Source organism: Dasypus novemcinctus, chromosome 16 (assembly GCF_030445035.2).
Source record: "Dasypus novemcinctus isolate mDasNov1 chromosome 16, mDasNov1.1.hap2, whole genome shotgun sequence".
Classification (NCBI taxonomy): Eukaryota; Metazoa; Chordata; class Mammalia; order Cingulata; family Dasypodidae; genus Dasypus; species Dasypus novemcinctus.
In genome coordinates this window covers 62,745,269-62,768,275 of record NC_080688.1, presented here as the reverse complement: position 1 = coordinate 62,768,275, position 23,007 = coordinate 62,745,269, and the positions used below count along the sequence as shown (strand labels likewise).

The window sequence follows — 23,007 nt, the reverse complement described above, 5'->3', positions numbered from 1 at the left end:
TTCACAGATGAGGAAACTGAGACACATAGATGTTAAGAAAACTGTCCTAGGTCATACAACTGGTAAGTGACAGATCCTGATTTGGTCTGCCTCTTAAAGCCCTACCCTGTGTGAATTCCATGGAAAACCTTCAACTCAGCATGGTAGATGTGGTTATGGATGCTTCAGAATATCGACTTGGATGTTGTGCACATCTGAGAATGGGCTCTGCTGCAGAACTTCCCATTGCTTCACTACTGTCTGAGGATAAACTTCAATCCCCCCACTGCACTTGCATGCCTTCTTCTCTCCCCCCCCCGCCCACTGCACCCTCCTGCTTTCCTCTCTCCTCATTGCATCTTCCTGCCTTCTTCTCAACCCTGCGTTGCACCCTCCTGCCTTTCTCTTGTCCCCCACTGCATCCTTACACCTTCTCTTCCCCCATTGCACCCTCGTGCTTTTCCCTCTCCTTCTGCACACCCAGAGGCCTTCCTCTCTCCCCTCACTGCACTCTCATGCCTTCCCCTCTCCCCCCTACTGCACCCACATGCCTTCTTCTCTCCCCCTACTGCACCCACATGCCTTCCTCTCTCCTCCCGGAGTCCACACGCTTTCCACGCCCCCCTCCACCTCTTCCACATACTATCCTCTCATCCCTTCCCTAGCTGCTTGCTTTACCCAGTTTCCTCTCTTTACCCTTGGGACGTGGCTTTTTTTCAACCTGCGATGCTAGTCCCCTTCTTTCTGCTTCGCAAAACCATGCTTCGAGTCACTTCCTTGGAGCCCTCCCTCTCTCCTTTAGCGTGGGGACCTTCTCCATGCTTTTGCTCCAGGTGCTGGGGGCAGACCTTGTTATTCTTGTTTGGGAGACTAAATGCTCCCTCTAGCACCCTTCACTTTGGCATTGTGGCACCTTGGCCTGGCCTGACTGTAGTAAGGTTTGTCACAGTTCATTTGTAACTACAGTTTGCAAGTTATTTACTTAAAAACATATATTAAAAGACGTTCAGTTTATCCCTTTAGCCCTGTTACTCTTACTGGTCCCCCAGTGAGAGTGGAAGAGGAGAAATGACAGCCAGCCACTGGGGATCGCTTCTACCCAGGCGCTGGGAGATTATCTTGGGTGAAACGCCATCTGTCCATGTGTCTCAGAGAAATAAAGCTGAGATCCACTGCTTTAGGCGAGAGGTCATCCTTTTTTTCTCCCTAAGGCCTGGCACATCGTAAGCACTCAGTATTTGCTGAACAAAGGCAGGTATAGATGTATGAATGAATAATCCATGTCATTGCATGTGCTTTCTTCCAAAGATGTTTGGAATTTTAATTTTTCTGGGACTAAGGGAGAAGAAGGGTTTGGGTTGAGGTAGGGCCAGGGGCAGGAAGGGGTACTTGACAAGGCTTAAAGTGACAATTGCCTTCGACTCCAGACTAGGGTGAGAGAATGCAGGCTAGCGCTCAGCACAATTTCCTGGCCACATGGTTTGTCTTTGGAGCTTTCACTTACTCTGCCCCATCTTAGAGTTTAATCTTCCCCTGCTGCCTTGACTTCAGAATCCCACATCCTCATATTACTCCCTGACCCTCCAGAAGCCCATACAGCCCGAGCCACACTGCTCTCCTCCTCCCCCAATCTTCCCTCACCCCACCATCCCAGGGAGCAAAGGGGGAATTAGTGCACTCTCCTCAAATGTTTTTGTCAGCCAGAAAGCAAGCTAAATGAATCAGAGGGCCCCACTAGTGGAGCTGACTGGTATAATTAGATTAGATGTAACAGAATTAATCTGGCAGCTATTAATATTATACATATGGTAAGTGACATTAATAATAAGTACTTTCATTAGGCAGCCCAGGTTCCTCCTCCTCTTTGTCAGCTCCCCCTAATCCGCACTGACAGCTTCCTGGAATCCTACAGAATTCCCATACAGTGGCACACGAACTTTTAAGACGATAAAGGGAGGTTGAGGGGCCCCGGGAAGGTCGTCGGGGGCAGGAGGACAGGAGGGAGACGGAGGAGGTGGGAAGAGGGCGGGCCCTAGGGGGCGTAGGCGCCAGGAAGGGAGAGGAGAGCCGAGGGGCCTCGGGGGCGCGGCGGGGGCTGACCCCTCCTGCCCTGTCGTTCCCACGCCAGCCATCACGTACGTCGTCACCGTCTTCACTGGGGACGTGCGCGGCGCTGGAACCAAATCCAAAATCTACCTGGTCATGTACGGGGCCCGAGGGAGTAAGAACAGCGGGAAGATCTTCCTGGAGGGCGGCGTGTTCGACCGCGGCCGCACGGACATCTTCCACATCGAGCTGGCCGTGCTGCTCAGCCCCCTGAGCCGCGTGTCCATCGGGCACGGCAACGTGGGCGTCAGCAGAGGCTGGTACTGCGAGAAGGTGAGGACCCGAGCGCAGCGGGCCCTGCTGCAGCCCCCGCCTCGGGGCCCTCCACGTCCCGGCTCTCGCTGCATCCCTCTTCCTCCCTCCTTTGGGCCTGTGGCAGGGCCCACGGCAAGTCCCTTTCCTTGGGTTCTTTGGGTGGGAACATGTCTGTCTGCCTTGCCCAGCGGGTGGTCAGGAGCAGGCGCTGTTCCGCACATGCCGGTGGCAGGGTGGGCGTCCAGAAGGCACCGGCTCGGCGCTGACGCACTCCTGACTCCTGGTGTGAGACTTCTCAGCTCAGGAACTCTCCATCAAGTATTTTTAAAAAATGTGTTTGTATTATACAGTTCCTACACGTTAGAAACATACGTGATAAAAGTAAGCTATAGAGAGCGATAAAAACAAACCTCCATCTTATCTACCACTGGCCTTGAGAAATAGAACATTTCCCATGCTTTGGAAACATCTGTGTCCCTCTCTAATCAGATAGCCCTGTCATTCCCCCAAAGGGTAGACACGATTATGAATTGTCATATGTATTGTCTGTGAGTTGCATTTTGATGCAACATTACATACCTTAGAGATTCATGCGATTGGTAAAAGGCCTTAGTTCATTCACTTTCCCTGCTGAAAGGTATTACATCACATTACTAGAATACAATTTATTTGTCCTTTCTTCTGTCAATGGACATTTTGGGTTGTGTTTTGATTTTTGCTGTTGTGATTGCTGCTGCTGTGAAACTCTTGTATGCATATCTTTGCACAAATGTTCAAAAGCTTCTCAGGATGGCAATTCTAAGTCATACGATGAGTGACTCTTAAGCTTTATAGGATATTTCAGATTGTCTTCCAAGTAGTTGCACCATTTTCCTCTTCCAGAAGCCATCTTTAAGAGATGTTTTGTTCCACACATCTTTGGCAACTCTTAGCAGTGGCTGAAATTTTATTTTTGCCATTTTGGAAGTTGTGAATGTTATCTTTTTGTGGTTTTCTTTTTCATGATTACGGACGTTTACCATCTTTTGTTTGTTTACTTTTTTTTTTCTCTTTCCCCTTGCCTCCCCCGCCCCCCCCCCCCGTTGTCTCCTTTCTGTATCCATTCGCTCTGTATTCTTCTGTGACCGCTTCTATCCTTATCAGCGGTACCAGGAATCTGTGTTTCTTTTTGTTGCGTCATCTTGCTGTGTCAGCTCTCCATGTGTGCGGCGCCATTCTTGGGCGGGCTGTACTTTCTGTCGCGCTGGGCAGCTTTCCTTACGGGGCGCACTCCTTGCGCGTGGGGCACTCCTTGTGCGCATCAGCACTGCACATGGGCCAGCTCCACACGGGTCAAGGAGGCCCGGGGTTTGAACCGCGGACCTCCCATGTGGTAGTCGCCGACATCCTATTCATTGGGCCAAGTCTGCCTCCCTTTTGCTAGTTTTTGTATTGATTTATTTGCCTTTGAATTACTACGAGTCCTTTATATAATCTGAATTCTAATCCTTCATTTACAACGTAAAGTAAATTTTAAAGTAATCCAGTTTATCAAACTTTTCCTTTATGGTTAATGAATGCTTTTTTGTATTGTTAAAAGTAATCTTTACTTATCCTACAATCATAAAGACATTCTTCTATATTCTCTAAAAAATTTTAAGGTTTGCTCTTGAGATTTACATCTTTCACTGACTGGGAATTGATTTTTGTACTTGGGTGTGAGAGAGGGACCCAATTATATATTTTTCCATATAGATATCTAAATGTCCCAGCAAAAATTTATTACAAGGCTTCTAAAGTTTGTGTGACGTTAAGAATGGTGCAGAGGCGGGGACCGGGAGGTAGTGAGGGTTCAACAGTGAGCCCATAACGCTAATGACTATGCTTGGGAGCTGATAAGCCTAAAATAAGAACAAGGCCTAGAGCAGCATTGTGCCTGGGAATTTCCTCCTGTCAGCCTTCATGTTACTCAAATGTGGCCAGTCTCGAAGCCAAACTCAGCATGTAAATGCAATGCCTTCCCCCCAGCGTGGGACATGACACCCGGGGATGAGCCTCCCTGGCAACGAGGGACCACTATCAACTACCAACTGATGATGCAACTGGAAAATGACCTCATATGGAAGGTTCAACGCGGATCAGCAGAATATCCCTGTCTACATAAAATAACATGACTTTAAAATGCTGTTTGACCTAATGTAAGGGGGAAATGGAAAGGAGAAATGAGTTTATATGGCTACGAGTCTCTAAAAAAGAGTCTGGAGGCTGTCAGAAGGAAAAGTTGTGCCCTTATGCACAACTGAGCAGAGTCAGAGAGACAGATAAAGCAGATACAACCCCCATATATCGGTTCCTTTGAGGGCTAAAGAGACCCATGGGAGTTATGGTCATGGCCGATGGGGTTAACTACCAGGTCAGATGACCCCTCTTTGGAACTGGTGTTTATGTGTGACGAATCTGGACTCAGATGGGATCTCTCTTCATAAGACTTTCATGCTACTGTGCTGGAGGTGCAGTTAGTGTCAGGGTTTAAGATATATTTAGGGGATTTGAATCTCTGGACTGACAATGTGATAGCCAGGTCCTGAGCCTCAACAGACTCCAGCACCTACAATCTGACTTATTGGGCTCACCACACTCAGCTAAGATGGAGTTGAAGAAGGACAACCACCACACCATGGAGCCGAGAGTGATTACAACTGAAAGTGGGAGGATTGTATCCAGCATCCAGGTGGAATCTGAGCCTCCTCTTGACATAGAGGTGCAATGGACACAACCAATCCAATGTCCACATAGAAAAGGTGGCATTGGATTGAGAAAAGTGGACATGATGGCTGATGGGTATGGGGAAAGGCAGGAAGAGATGAGAGGTGGAGGCGTCTTTGGGACATGGAGCTGCCCTGGATGGTGCTTCAGGGGCAATCACTGGACATTGTAAATCCTCACAGGGCCCACTGGATGGAATGGGGGAGAGTGTGGGCCATGGTGTGAACCGTTGACCATGGGGTGCGGGGGTGCCCAGAGATATACTTGCCAAATGCAATGGCTGTGTCATGATGATGGGAGGGAGTGTTGCTGAGGGGGGGGAGAGGTGGGGTGGGGGAGGTAGGGTTCAATGGGACCTCATATATATATATTTTTAATGTAATATTATTACAAAGTAAATAAAATAAAATAAAAGAAAAAAGAAAAAAGAAAAAAAAAAAAAAAAGAATGATCTGGAATAAAAATAGATTCCTGGACCCTAAGTGAAGCCTACAGAATCAGAATTTCCCAGTAATCTGAATTTTTAACAAGTGGTTTAGAGAATTCTTACTATCAAGGAAGTTTGGGAGACACTGATTTACTAAATAGTGATCTTTCCTCCAATTTTTCTGCAAAGCCAACTCTGTCATATGTCAAGTTCCCAAAATATGTGGTTTTGCCTCTAAGCTTTCTAGTCTCTTCCATTAATTTAGTTTATTCTCTCACTGATTTAATACTCACTATATTAATTTTTATACCTTTAAAATTAGTATTAGTATCTGGTAAAGAAGGTTTGTCAAGCGTCTTTTCAGGAATGTGTTGGTTAGGCATGATCTATTGTTCTTTCATAGAAGTATTAGGATTTTCTTGTCAAGTTCCATGAAAAACTCTGGTGAGATTTTGAATGGAATTCAGGTGTGTCTAGATGCATTTGGGAGAACTGATATCTTTGCAGTTTTGAGTTTTCCTATCTATAAACATGGTATACTTCTTAAATTTTGTCTTCTTTCATGTTTTTCAATGTAGGTATATATTTTCTATTTCATATATACCTTATAGTTCTTGTTGCTATTGTAAGTCATATCTCTTAAAATTATATCTTCTAACAATTTGTTGCTGATGTAGAAATATAATTACTTCTTGTACATTGAGTTTATATATAACCATCTTGCTAAAACTCTTAATTCTGATCATTTGTCTATAGATTCTTTGGTATTTTCTCTGTGGACAGTTATATTGTCTGTGAATGATGACAGTTTGCAAAGTTTCTTTCTTGTCAAAGATTGTATTTTTAATTTATTTTTCTTATTTTACTGCATGGGTTAGGACCAATGCTGAACATGAACAGAGTGTCAATAGTGAGCATCTTTGTTTTATTTCTGATTTTAAAGGAAAGACTCCTCCTGTTTTATTTAGCTAATTGTGTGTGGGTTTTTTTTGTTTTTTGTTTTTGGTAGATATTGTTTATCAGATTAAGGAATTTCCCTTCTGTTTTTACATTTGTAAGAGTTTTTATTATGAATATATGTTAAATTTTGTTGAATATTGTTTTAGTTTCCTAGGCTGTTTAAGCAATACCATGAAATAGGTCAGATTAAACAACAGGAATTTAGTTGCTCACAGTTTGGGGACTGGGAAGATATCCAAATCAAGGCATCATCAAGCTCACGCTTACTCCTCTCAGACTGTCATTCTGGAGCTGGCTGCTAGGGATCCTTGGTTACTTTGCCACTTGGCAAAGCACAATGGTGGCATCTTCTGGTCTCTTCCAAGTTCTGTTTCAGATTCTTGCTTCCTGTGACTTTCTCTGTGTCTGAATTTCATTCCACTTATAAGGACTTCAGTAATGGGATGGAGACCCTTCCTAATAGAGGTGGGTCATACCTTAGCTGAAGTAGCCCCATCAAAAGATTCTACTTAAAATGGGTTCTCACTCATAGGAATGAATTAGATTTAAGAACATATTTGGGGCGGAGGGAGGTGGTACATACAGTTTCAAACCACCACAAATGTTTTTTCTGCACTTTTTGTGATAGTCATATGGTTTTGTCTCTTATTAAGAGTATATTAATTTTGTGAGTTATATGAGTGCATTGTCTAATGGTTGACCAAGTCTATTTCAATAAGCCAGACTTGGTCATAATGGATTATAATTGTGTATGTTACTGGAATTAGTTGGTCAATATTTTACACACTTCAAAATCTGTGTTCATGAGCAAGATTAGCCCTTACTTTCCCTTTTTCATATAGTTCTTGACTGGTTTTGATCCTAGAAGGAAATTGGATGTATTCCCTCTCCTGAAAGTTGGTGTATAAAATTTAAATCACTTGTTCTCCAAATGTTTGGTTGAACTCTCCTGAAAATTTGTGAAGGCTTATGTGTATATATATGTGTGTATATATGTTCGCGTGAGAGAAAATTACTAAATTCATGTTTTTTAAAAAAATTTTTTGTATGATTATTCATACTTCCTATTTATAGTTGCATCCATGTTATTGAATTATAGTTCTAGAACTTTGTGCATTTTATATCATTTTTCAAAAATATTAGAATAAAGTTCTGTACATTATTCTTTAATCTTCTTAATCTCTGTTGCATTTGCAATTTTGATTCTTTTTTCATTCCTAATATCACTTATTCATGCCTTCTCCCTTTAAAAATATAATTCTTACAAGAATATTGTTTATTTTATTAGTTCTTTCAAAGGATCAACCTTTGGCTTTGATAATACTTTCTATTTTACCTCTACTTCTTTTTTCATTGATTTCTGCTCTCTACTTTATCTCTTTATTTTAAAATGCTCTGGGTTTATTTCATTGCTATTTTTCTAAATTATTAAATTGGACCCTTAACACATTAATTTTTAGCCTTTTCTCATATGGCAGATAATGCTATAATTTTTTCTCAAAGTAATGTTAATTTTATTGTTTAATATCAAAACCAACTTCATTGAAATATGTTACATACAATAAAGCACACAATTGTTAAAACTGTGAGTTTTGACAAATGTATATACCATATAATGATAACCAGAATCAAGATATAGAACGTTTCCACCATCTCCAAATTTTTGCCTTGTGCTCTTCTCAGAAGTCAATCCTGACCACCCCAGGCAACCACTAATTGGTGTTCAGTCACTATAGACTAAATTCGTCTTTTCTAGCAATTTCATATAGAGAGAATCATATATGCACTTTTTGTGCCTAGCTTCTTTCACTCAGCATAATGATTTTGAGATTCATCCATGCTGTTTCATGTATGAGCAATTAATCCTTTTCATTGCTAAGTAGTATTCCATTGTTAGGTACACAAAAATTTATTTATCCATTCAAGTGTTGATGGGCATTTGGGTTGTTTCAAGCTTTTAGGCTATTGTGAATAAAACTTATATGAACATTCTTGTACAAAAATTTTGGTTGTATTTTGACATGAATTTTGTTAAACCTGTCTTTGGAGAGAATTGGCATATTTATTATGTTGAGTCTTTCAATTCATGAATACAGTATAATTCTCCATTTATTTAAATCTTTGATTTCTTCCATCAGTGTTTTGTAGTTTGCTTAGAATTTTCTACATGGAAAATCATGTATTTTGGAAATAGGGACAGTTTAATTTCGTCTTTTCTGATCTGTGTACTTTTATTTACTTTTCTTGCCTTGCTGCACTGGCAAGAACTTCTAGAACTATGTTAAATAAGACTGGTAAAAGTGGGCATCTTTGCCTTGTTTCCAATCTTAGGGGGAATCATTCAGTCTTTTACTAATAGGGATGTTACCTCTCAGTTTTTTTGTAGGTGCTCTTTATCAGGTTGAGGAAATTCTGCTCTATGCTTATTTTTTTTTTTTTAACATGAAAGGATGTTAAATTTTTTCAATTGCTATTTTTCTTCTTAAGCAGATTATAGTGTATTATATTGATTATAGTGTACTGTATTGATTTCCAAATAATGAACCAGCCTTGTATTTCTGCAATAAACCCTACTTTGTCATGGTATATAGTTATTTTATTTATTTCTGAATCTTATTTGTTAAGGGTTTTTGTATCTATATTTATGGGAGATATTTGTATATAGTGTTTTTTAATACTATCTTTGTCTGGTTTGGGTTATAAAGTAATACTAAAATAATAAAATGATTAGGAATTTTATGCATGTAGAATTATTCTAGTATTCACTTATTATTCTTTTGATATCCGCAGTTTGTGACGATATCCCCAGTTTCATTCTTGATATTGATAATTGTGACTTCTCTCTTCTTTTTCAGCACTGCCAGAAGGGTATCAATTTTATTGATCTATTATTCAAAGAACCAACTTTGTTTTATTCATTTTCTATTTTGTTTTTCTATTTTCAATTTCATGGATTTCTGCACTTATCTTTATTTTTCTTCCCATCACCTTGCTTTGGGTTTATTTTGCTTTTCTTTTTTAGGTTCTTGAGGTAGGAACTTAGATTATTAGAGACTTTTCAGCTTTTTAAATGTAAACATTTAGCACTATAAATTCCACTCTCTACATTTCTTTACCTGTTTTCCACAAATATTGATATGTTTTATTTTAATTTCCATTCAACTCAATGTATTTTTTATTTCCTTTGAGACTTCATCTTTGACCCATTGATTATATATAAGTGTGTCATTCAGTTTCCAAGTATTTGGAGATTTTCCTATCTTTTTGTTGTTTACTTCTGGTTTGATCCCATTGTAGTCAGAGAAAACACTGTGTATGATTTCAGTTCTTTTAAATATATCAATCTTTATTTTATGGCCTAGTTTATGGTTATCTTGGTGTATATTCCTTAGGCCCTTGAAAAGAATGTGTATTCTACTTATGTTTGCTGGATATCTATAATATTGATTAGATCCTGTTCGTTTATGGTGTTGAATTCTTCTATATCTTTATGAATTATCTGTCTAGTTCCTCTAACATTTACTGAGAGAACAGTGTTGAAGTCTCCAACTATAATTGTAGATTTGTGTTTGGAAGAGAAAAATGGATAAACTGGGCTTTATCAAAATTTTAAAAAACTTTTGTGCTTCAAATGACATTATCTAGAGAATGAAAAGACAGCCTATAGAATGGGAGAAAATAATTGCTAGCCTTATATCTGATAAGGATTTAATATCCAGAATATATTTAAAGAAGTGCTATAACTTGCTGAGAGTTGCTATTCTAAGTTAGCAACCCCTGCTGTGGGCTGCTACTCTAAGTTAGCAACCTACGAGGACCGGGCGGGCTTCCACGGCTCGGCGGTGAGCCCCTAGGCCAACGCGTAGGCCTAGGTTCTCCAGGCGTGGGGGACGCGCGGTAAAAACCACGGAGACAGCCTGTGAGAATGAGCTAGTCCAATTTATTGCGGAAATACACTTGATTATATAAGGTCGGGTCAAGGGAGGGGTAGGAATTGGGGCGGGTAAACTACGGGGCGGTAGTGGATAGGCGGAACTGTGCAGGCGGCTATGAAGTAGGCGGTGATTAAGAAAGGGGGCAGATTATGAGTTGGCTAAGTGGACGGGACTGGCGGGAAGGATAGCAACGGCTGGAAAAGGGAGATAACAAAGGCTAGGAGGAGGGGTGAAGGGAGGCAGCAACAATAACTCAACATCAAAAAGACAAATAACCCATTTAAAAAAGGCAAGACTTCCAGAAAATGGTAGACTATTAAGACATGAGACTCTCTTCTCTTCCAGAAAATTAACTAGAGGACAGGCAGAAACAGGCTGGAAAAAAAATCCCGTAGGGTTTAAGACACCAGGGGAAGGCTGGACACTGCCCAGAAGAGAGTGGGGCAAAGGAAAAGAATGACAGCAAAACTGTGAGTTAAAGTGGCAGCTCCTACTGTGGGCATCCTCCCCACCCTATAGACAATTTCGAATTCTCAGGTTTTGGGGCTGGTGGCTAGATACAGAAGGGGTACCTGCAATCCACCTCCCCATGAAAGAAGAGAGAGAAGGACACAGTCTAAGGCTGACTCAGCTTTTGACCCACAAATTTGGTCTGCTGTGTCCCAGAAGGCCTTCCAGGCCAGGCGGGGCCACACCATTGTTTGCCATGGGAACCAGGAAGGAACTAAAGAGATCCAACCCTCCCAGTCTTCCCTCTACTGACCAGAACTGGTTGTTGAAGACACAGAAGGGAGTGGAATTATTCTGTACCTTGGAAAACAAAGGGACTGCCAGCAAAGGTTGGATCACTGCCTCTGAGAAAGTCTGAATTACAAGGCTTTAAACATCCAGGCAGGATCCTCTATCACATTGATCCCATCCCTGTCACAGCAAACACACTCTCACAGGCTTTGAACTGAAAGGGCTGCCAAAGAGTGTCATCGGCTGGCAGACCAAGGAAGTGCACATGAGGAAATTAAAAGTAAATTAGTAAGAGAAGCTTTTTCCAGCATTTCCAGCCTTCCTCCCCAAGGCCCTTGGAAGTGGGTCTGCAACCCATTATTGGGTCCAGGCCCAATTTGAGTAACTAACAGGAACAGTCCTAAAGACCCAGATCAGGCTGAACCAAGAATCAAAGAACAGCAGTAACATACATTGTCCTGCCACTAAATTCCTACAAAAGAGAGAGAAATTGCACATCTGGGTAAATTCACTATCCTAATCAGATGCCTAGACATTAGCAAAAAATTACAATACATATTAAGAGAGTGGAAGAAATGTCCCAGAAAAGGAATGTATCAAAGTCTCAGAAGAGACACAGGATTGAGAAAACTAATGACCAAGGTGCACACAAATTTCCAAAATCAAATTAATGAGCTGAAAGAATATGGCTAAAGGGATAAAGGACATCAAAAATATACTTAGCAAGCAAAAAGAAGAATTTGAAAATCTTAATAGAAAAGTAAAAGAGCTCATGGGAATGAAAGACATGATAAGTATGATTTAAAAAACACATTAGAGACACACAAGTACAGACTCAAAGTAATAGAAGAAAGAATAAGTGATACATAAGACAGAACAGCTGAAACTAAAGAGAGAAAAAAATGGAAAAAATTGAGCAGTGGCTCAGGAAGTTGAATGATAACATGAAATGCAACAATATACGTGTCATGGGTGTTCCAGAGAGAGAAGAGAAGGGAAAAGGGGCAGACAGAGTATTTGAGGAAATAATGGCTGAAAATTTCCCAACTGTCATGAAAGAAATGAACTTAAATGTCCAAATAGCACAGTGTACCCCAATTAGAATAAATATACTCCAAGACACATACTACTCAGTATGCCAAATGTCAAAGATAAAGAGAAAATTCTAAGAGTAGCAAGGGAGAAGCAAACCATCACATACAAAGGACAGCTAGCAAAACAGTGTGGCTTTCTTATCAGAAACCATGGAAGTTAGAAGACAGTGGTATGATACAATTAGGACACTAAAAGAGAAAAACTGCTAGCCAAGAATTCTTTATCCAGCAAAATTGTCCTTCAAATATGAAGGTGAGTTTAAAATATTTACAAATGAACAGAAACCGAGAGTTCATAAAAAGTAATCACCATTACAGGAAATAATAAAGGGAGTCTTACAGCCTGAAAGAAAAAGACAAGAAAGAGAGGCTTGGAGGAGAGTATAGAAGACAAGAATATGAGAAAGGATAACCAAAAGAATAAAAAGACAGATGAAAAAAAGATGTGACATATGAAAACCAAAGAATAAAATGGTGGAAGTAAATAATGCATTTATAGTGATATCATCAAATGTGAATGGAATAAATTCCCCAATCAAAGGATGTAGGCTGACAGAATGGATAAAAATCATGAGCTATCCATTTGCTGCCTACAAGAGAATCACCTTAGACCCAGGGAAATTGTAAGTGAAAGTGAAAGGCTGGAAAAAGATACTCCATGCAAATAGTAACCAAAAAAGAGCAGAGGCAGCTATACTAATATCAGACAAAACAGACTTGAAATGCAAAAAAAGTTATGAGACATACAGAAGGCCATTATATATTAATAAAAGGGATAATCCACCAGGAAGTCATAAATACCTGTTCATCTAACCAGGGTACCCCAAAATACATGAGGCAAACTCTGGCAAAACTGAAAGGAGAAATAGACATCTCTACAATAATAGGTGGATACTTCAGTACACCACTCACATCATTAAATAGAACAATTGGACAGAAGATCAACAAGGAAAAAGAGAACTAAACAATATGATAAATGAGCTAAACCTAACAGAAATATACAGAACATTGCACCCACACTCAGTGGGTTGTACATTTTTCTCAAGTGCTCATGGATCTTTCTCCCATGCTAGGTCACAAGGCAGGTCTCAATAAATATAAAAAGCCTGAGATTATATAAAGCACCTTCTTGGATCATAATGGAATGAGATTGGAAATCAATCATAGATGGGAAAGAGGTAAAATCACAAAAGTGTGGAGGTTGAACAACACACTCCTAAATAATCAGTGTGTCAAAGAAGAAATTGTAAGTGAAATTAGTAAATATATTGAGATGAATGAAAATGTGAACACAACTTATCAAAACTTATAGTATACAGTAAAGGCAGTGCTGAGAGGGAAGTTTATAGCCCTAAATGCTTATATTTAAAAATCAAGGACCTAACAGAACAACTGAAGAAACTAGAAAAAAAAAAAAAAAAGAACAGAAAACCAATGCCAAAGCAAGCAAAAGGAAAGAAATAGTAAAGATGAGAGTAAGAATAAATGAAATTGAGAACAAAAAAAACAAGAGAGAAAAGCAACAAAATGAAAACTGGTTCTTTGAGAATATCAATAAAATTGACAAACAAGGGGAAAAAGAGAGAAGATGCAAATAAATAAAGTCAGAAATGAAAGAAGGAAGTTATGAGTGACCCCACAGAAAAACAAGGATCATAAGAGGATATTATGAGAAACTATATGCCAACAAACTTGACAAACTAGGTGAAGTGGACAAATTCCTAGAAATGCATAAACAACTTACACTGATGGTACAAGAAATACAAGAACTTAACAAACCAATCACGTTTTAAAGAGATCAAATCCATCATAGAAAATCTCCCAACAAAGAAAAATCCAGGATCAGATGGCTTCACAAGTGAATTCTACCACACATTTTGAGAACAATTACACCAATCCTGTTTAAACTCTTCCAAAAATGTGAAGAGGAGGGAAAATTACCAATACGTTTTATGAAGTGAACATCACCCTAATACCAAAGTCAGATAAAGACACTACAAGAAAAGAAAATTACAGACCAATCTCTCTAATAAACATAGATGCAAAAATTCCCAACAAAATCCTTGCAAATAAAATCCAACAGCTTATCAAAAGACTTATACACCATAACCAAGTGGGATTTATTCCTGATATTCAAGGGTGGTTCAACATAAGAAATTCAATTAACATAATTCACCACATTAACAAATTGAAAGAAAAAAACACATGATCATCTCAATTGAGGCAGAAAAGGCATTTGACAAAACCCGGCATCCTTTCTTGATAAAAATATTTTGAAAGATAGAAATAGATGGAAAATTCCTCAATATGATAAAGGGCATCTATGAAAAATCCACAGCCTATGTCATATCAATGGGGAGAAATTGAAAGCTTTCCCTCTAAGATCAGGAAGAAGACAAGGATGCCCACTGTCACTGTTGTTATTCAACATTGTGCTTGAAGTTCTAGTTAGAGCAATTAGACAAGAAAAGAAAAATAAAAAGCATTTCACTATTCACAGATGACATGATCTTATATTTACAAAATTCTGAAATGTCTATGACAAAGCTACTTGAGCTAATAAATGAGTTCAGCAAAGTGACAGGATACTAGATCAACATGCAAAATCAGTAATGTTTCTGTACACTAGTAGTGAACAATCTGAGGAGGAAATCAGGGGAAATTTCCATTTATAATAGCAACAAAAAGACTCAAAGAAACCAATTTAACCAAAGGAGTAAAGAACCTATATGCAGAAAATTACAAAACAATGCTAAAAGAAATCAATGAAGACCTAAACAAATGAAAAGACATTCCATGTTCATGGATTGGAAGAGTAAATATTGTGAAGATGTCAATCCTACCCAATCTGATTTATAGGTTCATTGCAATACCAATCAAAATGACAACAGCCTACTTTACAGAAATGGAATAGGTAATTACCAAATTCATTTGGAAGGGAAATGCACCTGAGTAACCAAAAGCATTCTAAAAAAGAAGAGCAATGTGGAAAGAATTTTCCCTGCTGACCTTGAAACATATTGCAAAGCTACAGTGGTCAAAACAGCATGGTATTAGTATAAAGATAGACACATTGCTCCATGGAATAGAATTGAGAGCCCAGATATAAACCCTCACCTCTATGGTCATCTGGTTTTTGACAAACCTACCAAAGCCATGCTAACAGGACAAAACAGCCTCTTCAACAAATGGTGCTGGGAGAACTGGATACCCATAAACAAAAGAATAAAAGAGGACCTCTATCTCACTCTCTATAGAAGAATCAACTCAAAATGGATCAAAGAACTAAATATAAAATCCAGGACCATGAAACTACTAGAAGAAAATGTAGGGAAACATCTTAAAGATCTTGTGGTAGGCGGTGCTCTCTTGGACCTTATACCCAAAGCCCGTGCAACAAGAGAAAAAATAGATAAATGGGACCTCCTCAAAATTAAACACTTTTGCACCTCACAGGACTTTATCAATAGGGTGAAAAGGCAACAAACAATGGGAAATATATTTTGCAATTACATATCTGATAATGGCTTAATATCTATGATATAACAACTCAACAATAAAAAGACAAATGACCAGATTAAAAAATGGGCAAAAACTTGAATAGACATTTGTCCAAAGAAGAAATACAAAGGGGAAAAAAACATGAAAAAATGTTCAGCATCACTAGCAGTTAGGAAAATGCTAATCAAAGCTATAATATCTCATTTACATCTATTAGAATGGCCACTACTAAAAAGACAGAGAAGTACAAGTATTGGAGAAGATGTGGAGAGATAGACCCACTTACCAACTGTTGGTAGACTGTTTGGCAGTTCCTAAATTAGTTGAGTATAGATTTGCCACGTGACCCATATACACTCAGAAGAACTGAGAGCAGTAACGTGAACAGACATCTGCATAATGATGTTCATAGAGGTTGTTATTCACGATTGTTGAAAGTTGGAGGCAACCCAGGTGACCACCAACTGATGAATGGATAAACAAACTGTGATGTATACACATGATGGAATAGTATGCAGCTGTAAGAAGAAATGAAGTCATAAAGCATATGACAACACAGATGAACCTGGAGAACATTACATTGAGTAAAGCAAGTCAGACACAAAAGGACAAATACTGTATGATTGTGCTACTATGAACTAAATATATTGTGTAATCTCATAGAATTAGTAACTTCAATATAGGTCACCAGAGAATAGGATGTGTTTAGAGAATGGAAAGCTGAGGGTTAACTTGTGCAGAATTGGTAAAAACGATGTGTGTTTATCTTTGGAAATTAATAGAAAAGGTGAAAGCACAACCTAACGTTCTAACTAGCAGTGCTATTACATGCATCTGACAGTGGTTTAAAGAGAAAATCTAAAGTCATGTATATTACTAAAAGTAAAGCTAAAAAATATAACATGGGAATGTATAACATAGTAATACTGCATGTGAAATATGAATATGGGTAAAATTGCATATATAAGACTGTTTTTATTTGAAACTGAACTAATATATGTTAATATTACAAGATGTTAATATCAGACCAAAAAACCATTATGCTAAGTGAAAGAAAGCAGACATAAAGTACTACATATTGTATGATTCCATTTATATAAAATGTAAATATAAATCAATTTATAAAGATGAAATTAGATTAGTGGTTATGTAAGGCTGGGGAGGATAGAGGGATTGAGAGGGGACTGCTAAAGAGTGTAGGGTTTTTCTTTTTGGAGTAATGAAATTGTTCTAAAATCATTTGTGGTGATGAATACACAACATTGTGATTATACTAAAAGCCACTGATTATACACTTTGGAAGATCATCTGGTATGTGGATATATCTCAATAAAACTGCTTAAAAATAAATACATAAATGTGTAAGAATAGCTAGAAATAGCAGCTATGTATGGCAGGGGAAGCTTGGAGAGATTGAAAGGTGTTTGTTGTTTGTTTTTTGTTTTATACTATTATTAATGAAATAATGAAAACACTCTAATAATGATTGAAGTGATGAATACATAACTATGTGATTATATCAGATCACTTGGGATCAATTGTATGCTTTATTAATATGTATTAATAAAATTGATTTGTTTTTTAAAAAAATAGGCAAATAACTTGAATAGGTATTTTTCCAAAGAAGATGTATGAATGAACAATAAACAGATGAAGAACTGCTCAACATCATTGGTCATCAGGGAAATGCAAATCAAAACTACAATGAGATACCACTTCAAACCCATTAAGATGACTGTTATTAAAAAACAGAAAATAAATATGGGCGAGGATGTGGAGAAATAGGAACCCTTATACATTTCTGGTGATATTGTAAAATGGTGCTGCCACTATGGAAATCAGTGTTTTGGTGCCTCAGAAAGTTAAAAATAGAATTACCATATGACCTGGCAATCCTACTTCTTGGCATATGCCCCAAAGAATTGAAAGCAGGAACTCGAATAGATATTTGTACACCAATGTTTGTAGCAGCATTGCTCACAGTACCCAACAGGTGGAAGCAACCCAAGTGTCCATCAACAGATAAATGAATAAACAAAATGTAGTATATAAACATAATGAATATTATTCAGCTGTAAAAAGGAATAAAGTACTGATGTATGCTACAACATGGATGAACCTTGAAGACATAATATTGAGTGAAATAAACCAGACACAAAAAGATAAATACTATATGATCTCACTTATATGAAATACCTAGAACAAGCAAATTTCATAGAGACAGAAAGTAGATTCTAGGTTACCTGGTAATGGCAGGGGAGGAGAAGAGGGTGTTATTGCTTAATAGGTGCAGTTTCTGATTAAGGTAATGAAAAAGTTGGGAATGGCTTTTGATGATAGTAGCACAATATTGTGAATGTAATTAATACTACTGAATTGTACATTTGAAAGTGGTTAAAATGGATACATATATGTTATTATAATAAAAAGTAAAAAAAAAAAAAAAAAAGACAACTGCAGTATTTGCTCAGTGGAAGGAAAAAAGGAAAAACTTTAAAATACGTTAGTGGTTCTACCTTTCTGATGACCCGCCTGGCTGCCTTCCGACTTTGCCTATGTATTAGTCACTTCTCAGTATGTGGGCACATAGAATCTTCAGCATAAAACCCTGAGTGCAACAGTGGCTCCCAGCAGACCTCAGCCATAACTAGGCACTCCCAAGATTGTTGCTGTTGGGTAGAAAAGGTCCCAGAGTGATTGTTAGGAGTAAGGAGCATTTATATTCCTTGTTCTGTCTGTAAATAACTATGCAAACTTGGGGCTTTATTTCCTGTTCTGGACCTCAGCGTTTCCATTAGTTGAATGCGTGGCGGGTGTGGGCTATATTGTCAATACATTTGTATTCGAAGACCATATTGTTTGAGGGGGCTGCTGCCGTGGTCCTTAGCCATCACCTCTCTAAAGGGGGAGTATTTCTCTGGGCAGTTGAGGGGTACACACTCCCTGCTTCCTCTCTGATCTCCTCTTCCCTTGGCGCTTCTCACACATTCAGGTTCCTTCCGGCCCTAACAGTTAGATAGTATGAGGAGAATTCTCAGACATACCAGAGTACCCCTAGGAGTAACAATCCCAGTTAAGGAAGTTACAGTCAACTGAAATAAAATAAACATGAACAACTAACAAATACCCAGTAAGCTAGTGGTTAGTCAAAATGCTTGACCAATAAGAGGGTCAGATTAGTTGTGTGTGTTTTTTTAAGATTTTTATTTATTTTTCTCCCCTCCCTCCATTGTCTGCTCTCTATGTCCATTCACTATGTGCTCTTCTGTGTCTGCTTGTATTCTAATTAGGTGGCTCCGGAAATCAATCCTGGGACCTTCCGGAGTTGGAGAGAGGTGATCATTTTCTTATGCCACCTCAGCTCCCTGGTCTACTGCATCTGTTATTATCTCTTCCCTGTGTCTCCTTTTGTTGTGTCATCTTGCTGCACCAGTTCTCTGCATGGGCAAGCACTCCTGTGTGGGCCAGCACTCTATGTTAGTTTTAAATTTAAAAAGAGTGTAAAGCTGAGAATCCATTGTGAACTGTCAAAATTTCTTTGCAGGTAGAAGATTCTGTAGTGTGTCAGGAACATCCCTTTGAAAGCCACGATAGAAGAAGCCTGGGATAGATAGATTCTAAGAGTCCTTCTGTGTTCTAAATCCATGAGTTCCAAATATGAATGGAGATAGAGAAGGTGTAGGAGAAACAGGTGAATGAGAACCAAGACCAGAAGAGGGAAATTTATCCACATTAATTTCCAGATATTGTTTTCATGTAATTTACCCTTTCCCCCTACAAAACAATAATGGCAAATTAATTTAGTATTCTAGTTAATTTCATTCAGATTAACTGGTGTTTTATAATGTGCATAAAGAAATATTGTGTTCAAAGAGTGTATATAGAGGAAGAGATTTCAGATTTGGTCTAGAGGATTGGAGGATGGATGCTACTACTTTGGAAGACTTCTTGAGGAGGTATTTCTAGATCTAAGATATCATGGGGTGGGAAATGAGAGGGAAGAAGAAGTTGCCATTCCCTGAAGGGTCCTAATGTTGACATCCTCTAACATGGGGCTGAGGGGGCTGGTGCATTGTGAGGCGTCCCAGTGGGGGGACCCACAGCAGGCGACTCTTGTGGTGTCTCTTCTGCAGGTGGTGATTCTGTGCCCCTTCACTGGCATCCAGCAGACCTTCCCTTGCAACAACTGGCTGGATGAGAAGAAGGTGGATGGGCTGATTGAGCGGCAGCTCTACGAGATGGTGTCTCTTAGGAAGAAGAGGCTGAAAAGTAGGTGTAGGGTACCCAGACCTGATGACCTTTCAGAGAGGGCCAGCAAAGGCTGATACTCCAGTGTCCCCAAATTTAATAAGCTGTTGAGATGGGCTAGATGTTAAAGTGGATGGTTCACAGAGCACTCTGCATATACAGACACAGGGAGTAGAGTCGACTCTTCACACTATTTAAAACATGCTAAAAGGCTTCAGCCTTTAAGAGGAGCATTAAGGCACCTCTTTTAAAAAGCAACAAATCCTTTGCTTCCTAGACTTGGCATCTGTTCTAATGGGTTTCTGAGAGTGGCACACACTATTCATAAACTGCCCATCCATCCTGATCACCTTTGATTTTCCCTCTACCCCACTGGTAGGATAAATAGCTCTTCACTTCTTAAAGTGTGTGGTACAATTTGATCTGTCTCTGTAGAATTCCCTTGGTCTCTGTGGGTCTGGACTACCGATCTGAAGAAGGCTGGAACCAACTCTCCCATCTTCATCCAGATTTATGGGCAGAAGGGGCGCACGGATGAGATTCTCCTGAACCCCAACAACAAGTGGTTCAAACCAGGCAAGATCGAGAAGTTTAGGGTAGGAGAGAAGCAGAATGGGGTGGTAGGGAGGAGGAGGAAAGGGGAAGGGGAGTAGAATGTATTTGTCATGGGGGATTCTGGTTTTCTAAGCCAAGTTTGGGTCAAGTTTGAAGACAAAGTTACAATGGAGACTTGAGGCCACTGCAAGCAGTGGCACATTGGATGATTTACAGGCAATGTATTGAATGAGATGCAATTTAAACCTGTCCCTAGGCCCTTCTTCTGAATCTAATAGTACAGAAATAAGCCTGGGGCAAGAAGCAAGTGTGTCATGGTCTGGGTGGGGAATCTTTGTAGAAATGAGACTGAACACAATTGGTGTGAAACTGTCCCATCAACTGAATTGAAGGGCAAGGACCAAATTTAAGGGAAAGTAAGAATTTTAGAACATTCTAAAAGAAATCCAGCTTCAAAACTTTCTGGTATATAAATAACTAGAGCAGGGTTTGTTTGCCATTGGAAATACTGCTTTGACCTTTAGGCAGGAATTTTTTGTAAAGAGATGCATGCCCCGATGCCAGCCTCCTCTCAGAGCACCTCGTTGGTACCTCTGTTATAACACTTGGTCCAGTGCTCTTTATGTAACTTGTCTTCCCCATCAGATTGTGAGCCCCTAAGGAAAGGGCATGACTGCTGTATTGATCTTTGTAGCTGCTTCAGTGCCCAGCAGAGTTCTGGGGCTGTGGGCCTGTGCTAATATGCAGGGTTGCCATACAGATTTCGTTATTGGATGTTTGTTGCTTGGATGATCTTCTTTAGGCTGGATCCCGCTGTGGGTCAGTTATTTTTATTCAATTTCACCAGCCAAGACCACATACACTCTAGCTCTTGGCTGTCTTGCCCTCACATGCCTCCAGTAACAGGGGGCATGAGAGGGTAGAGTGTGTGGGGGTGGCTTGAAGCCAACCCATCCTTACTGCTGAGGAAAGATTCCAAGGCAGGTGCCCTCTTGGCAGCGGGTTAGCTATGAAGAAGACACATTTCACTTGGTTCTGCCCACTCAAATCTTTTTATTTATCACCACAGATTGAGCTCCCGGATCTCGGCAGGTTTTATAAGATTCGGGCCTGGCATGATAAAACAAGCCCTGGATCTGGATGGCATTTAGAAAGGGTGAGATGCATCATCTTGGGGGGGTGGGAGGTAGTTGGGAGAGAAACCACGACGGTCCCTTTCTAATGACCCTGTCACATAAGTTTACCTCTGTATTTAATAGGATGAGGGTGATGGTGGAACCTGAATTTGGACACAGGACACAGGGAGTTCCTTATAGGGGAGAGGACTTCCAAAGTACATGGAAAAAATGTTCAGGTGCCCAGAGAGCTGGGATTCTGCCCCAGCCTGCAAGTGTGGGTCTCCAGGAGAGCCAGGAGAAAAACATTAACCTGGCACTCTGCCTTCCACAAGGATCATCTCCAGGGGGTGATCTTGGTCTCCTTGAGATGAGACAGAAGAACAGATACCCCAAGGTGTGATACGCGTATCTCCAGTACACCCACTTGCTCATTCCAGGGCTTTGTTCCAGATGACCCTGATGAATACTCTGACCAAGGACAAGTATAATTTCAACTGCAATCGCTGGCTGGATGCCAATGAGGATGACAATGAGATCGTGAGGGAAATGACTGCAGAAGGCCCAACAGTGCGGAGGATAATGGGCAGTAAGTACTGACTAACTACCCACCCTGGGGGTGGCCGTGGAACTCCTGCTTGACGTACCATTGTGGGCCTGGCCCATGGGCTGATACTTCTTTCAACACTGCATCATCAAGCCTCTGTATGCCAAGGTGGGTTTAGAAAGTCCCGGTTTCAAAATTGGCTTGGAGATGCCATCACTAAGACATGATGCTAGAGCTCTACCACATGGGAAGGGGATTTGTGGGTCTTCTGGTTATTTATGAGGGGATGAGAATCTACACCAGTGGTTCTTAAGCTTTTTGTTCCATGGACCCCTTTGCCAGTCAGGTGAAAACTACGGACCCCTTACAAGTCCACACTATACCGTGTATTATTTAATAAATATATCACACCCGCACTAGCATGTCCCCACAAGAATAACGTTTCTTTGAATTTCAATTTAAGTTCACCAACCCTTTGTTAAGAACCCCTGATCTATACTGAACAATAGTTCTCTTGAAATTAAAGGAAATGTTCTCCTGCTCCCCACAAATGATGCATGAAATGCTCTTCAAAAAGGAAGGATGGGTCTGGGTTCTTGTAGCCATACTTGGCTACTGCCTGATGAATCTTTTGCTTCTATTTGAGACCAGTGAGAGAGAGATTTAGCTTTAATTCTGGATTCCAGCATCCACATTGAAAGAGTCAAAAGGAGGTCATTTTGCCTCTAAGTTATAATAGCAGAGTGTTGGTGAATACGCAGCACATATCCTGTCCTTTCTCCTTGGCAGACATTACTAA

The 23,007-nt window shown here is 39.8% G+C and overlaps 1 protein-coding gene across 1 annotated transcript in view; it reads left to right on the top strand.

The window, feature by feature from the left end:
* LOXHD1 (lipoxygenase homology PLAT domains 1) overlaps positions 1-23,007 on the top strand; it is a 190,250-nt gene that overhangs the window by 54,172 nt on the left and 113,071 nt on the right. The window contains exons 8-12 of the mRNA XM_058277619.2: positions 2,108-2,358; positions 19,877-20,012; positions 20,427-20,587; positions 21,616-21,702; positions 22,115-22,250. Coding sequence (XP_058133602.1) covers positions 2,108-2,358; positions 19,877-20,012; positions 20,427-20,587; positions 21,616-21,702; positions 22,115-22,250 — 771 coding nt within the window. The remainder of the gene's footprint in view (positions 1-2,107; positions 2,359-19,876; positions 20,013-20,426; positions 20,588-21,615; positions 21,703-22,114; positions 22,251-23,007) is intronic.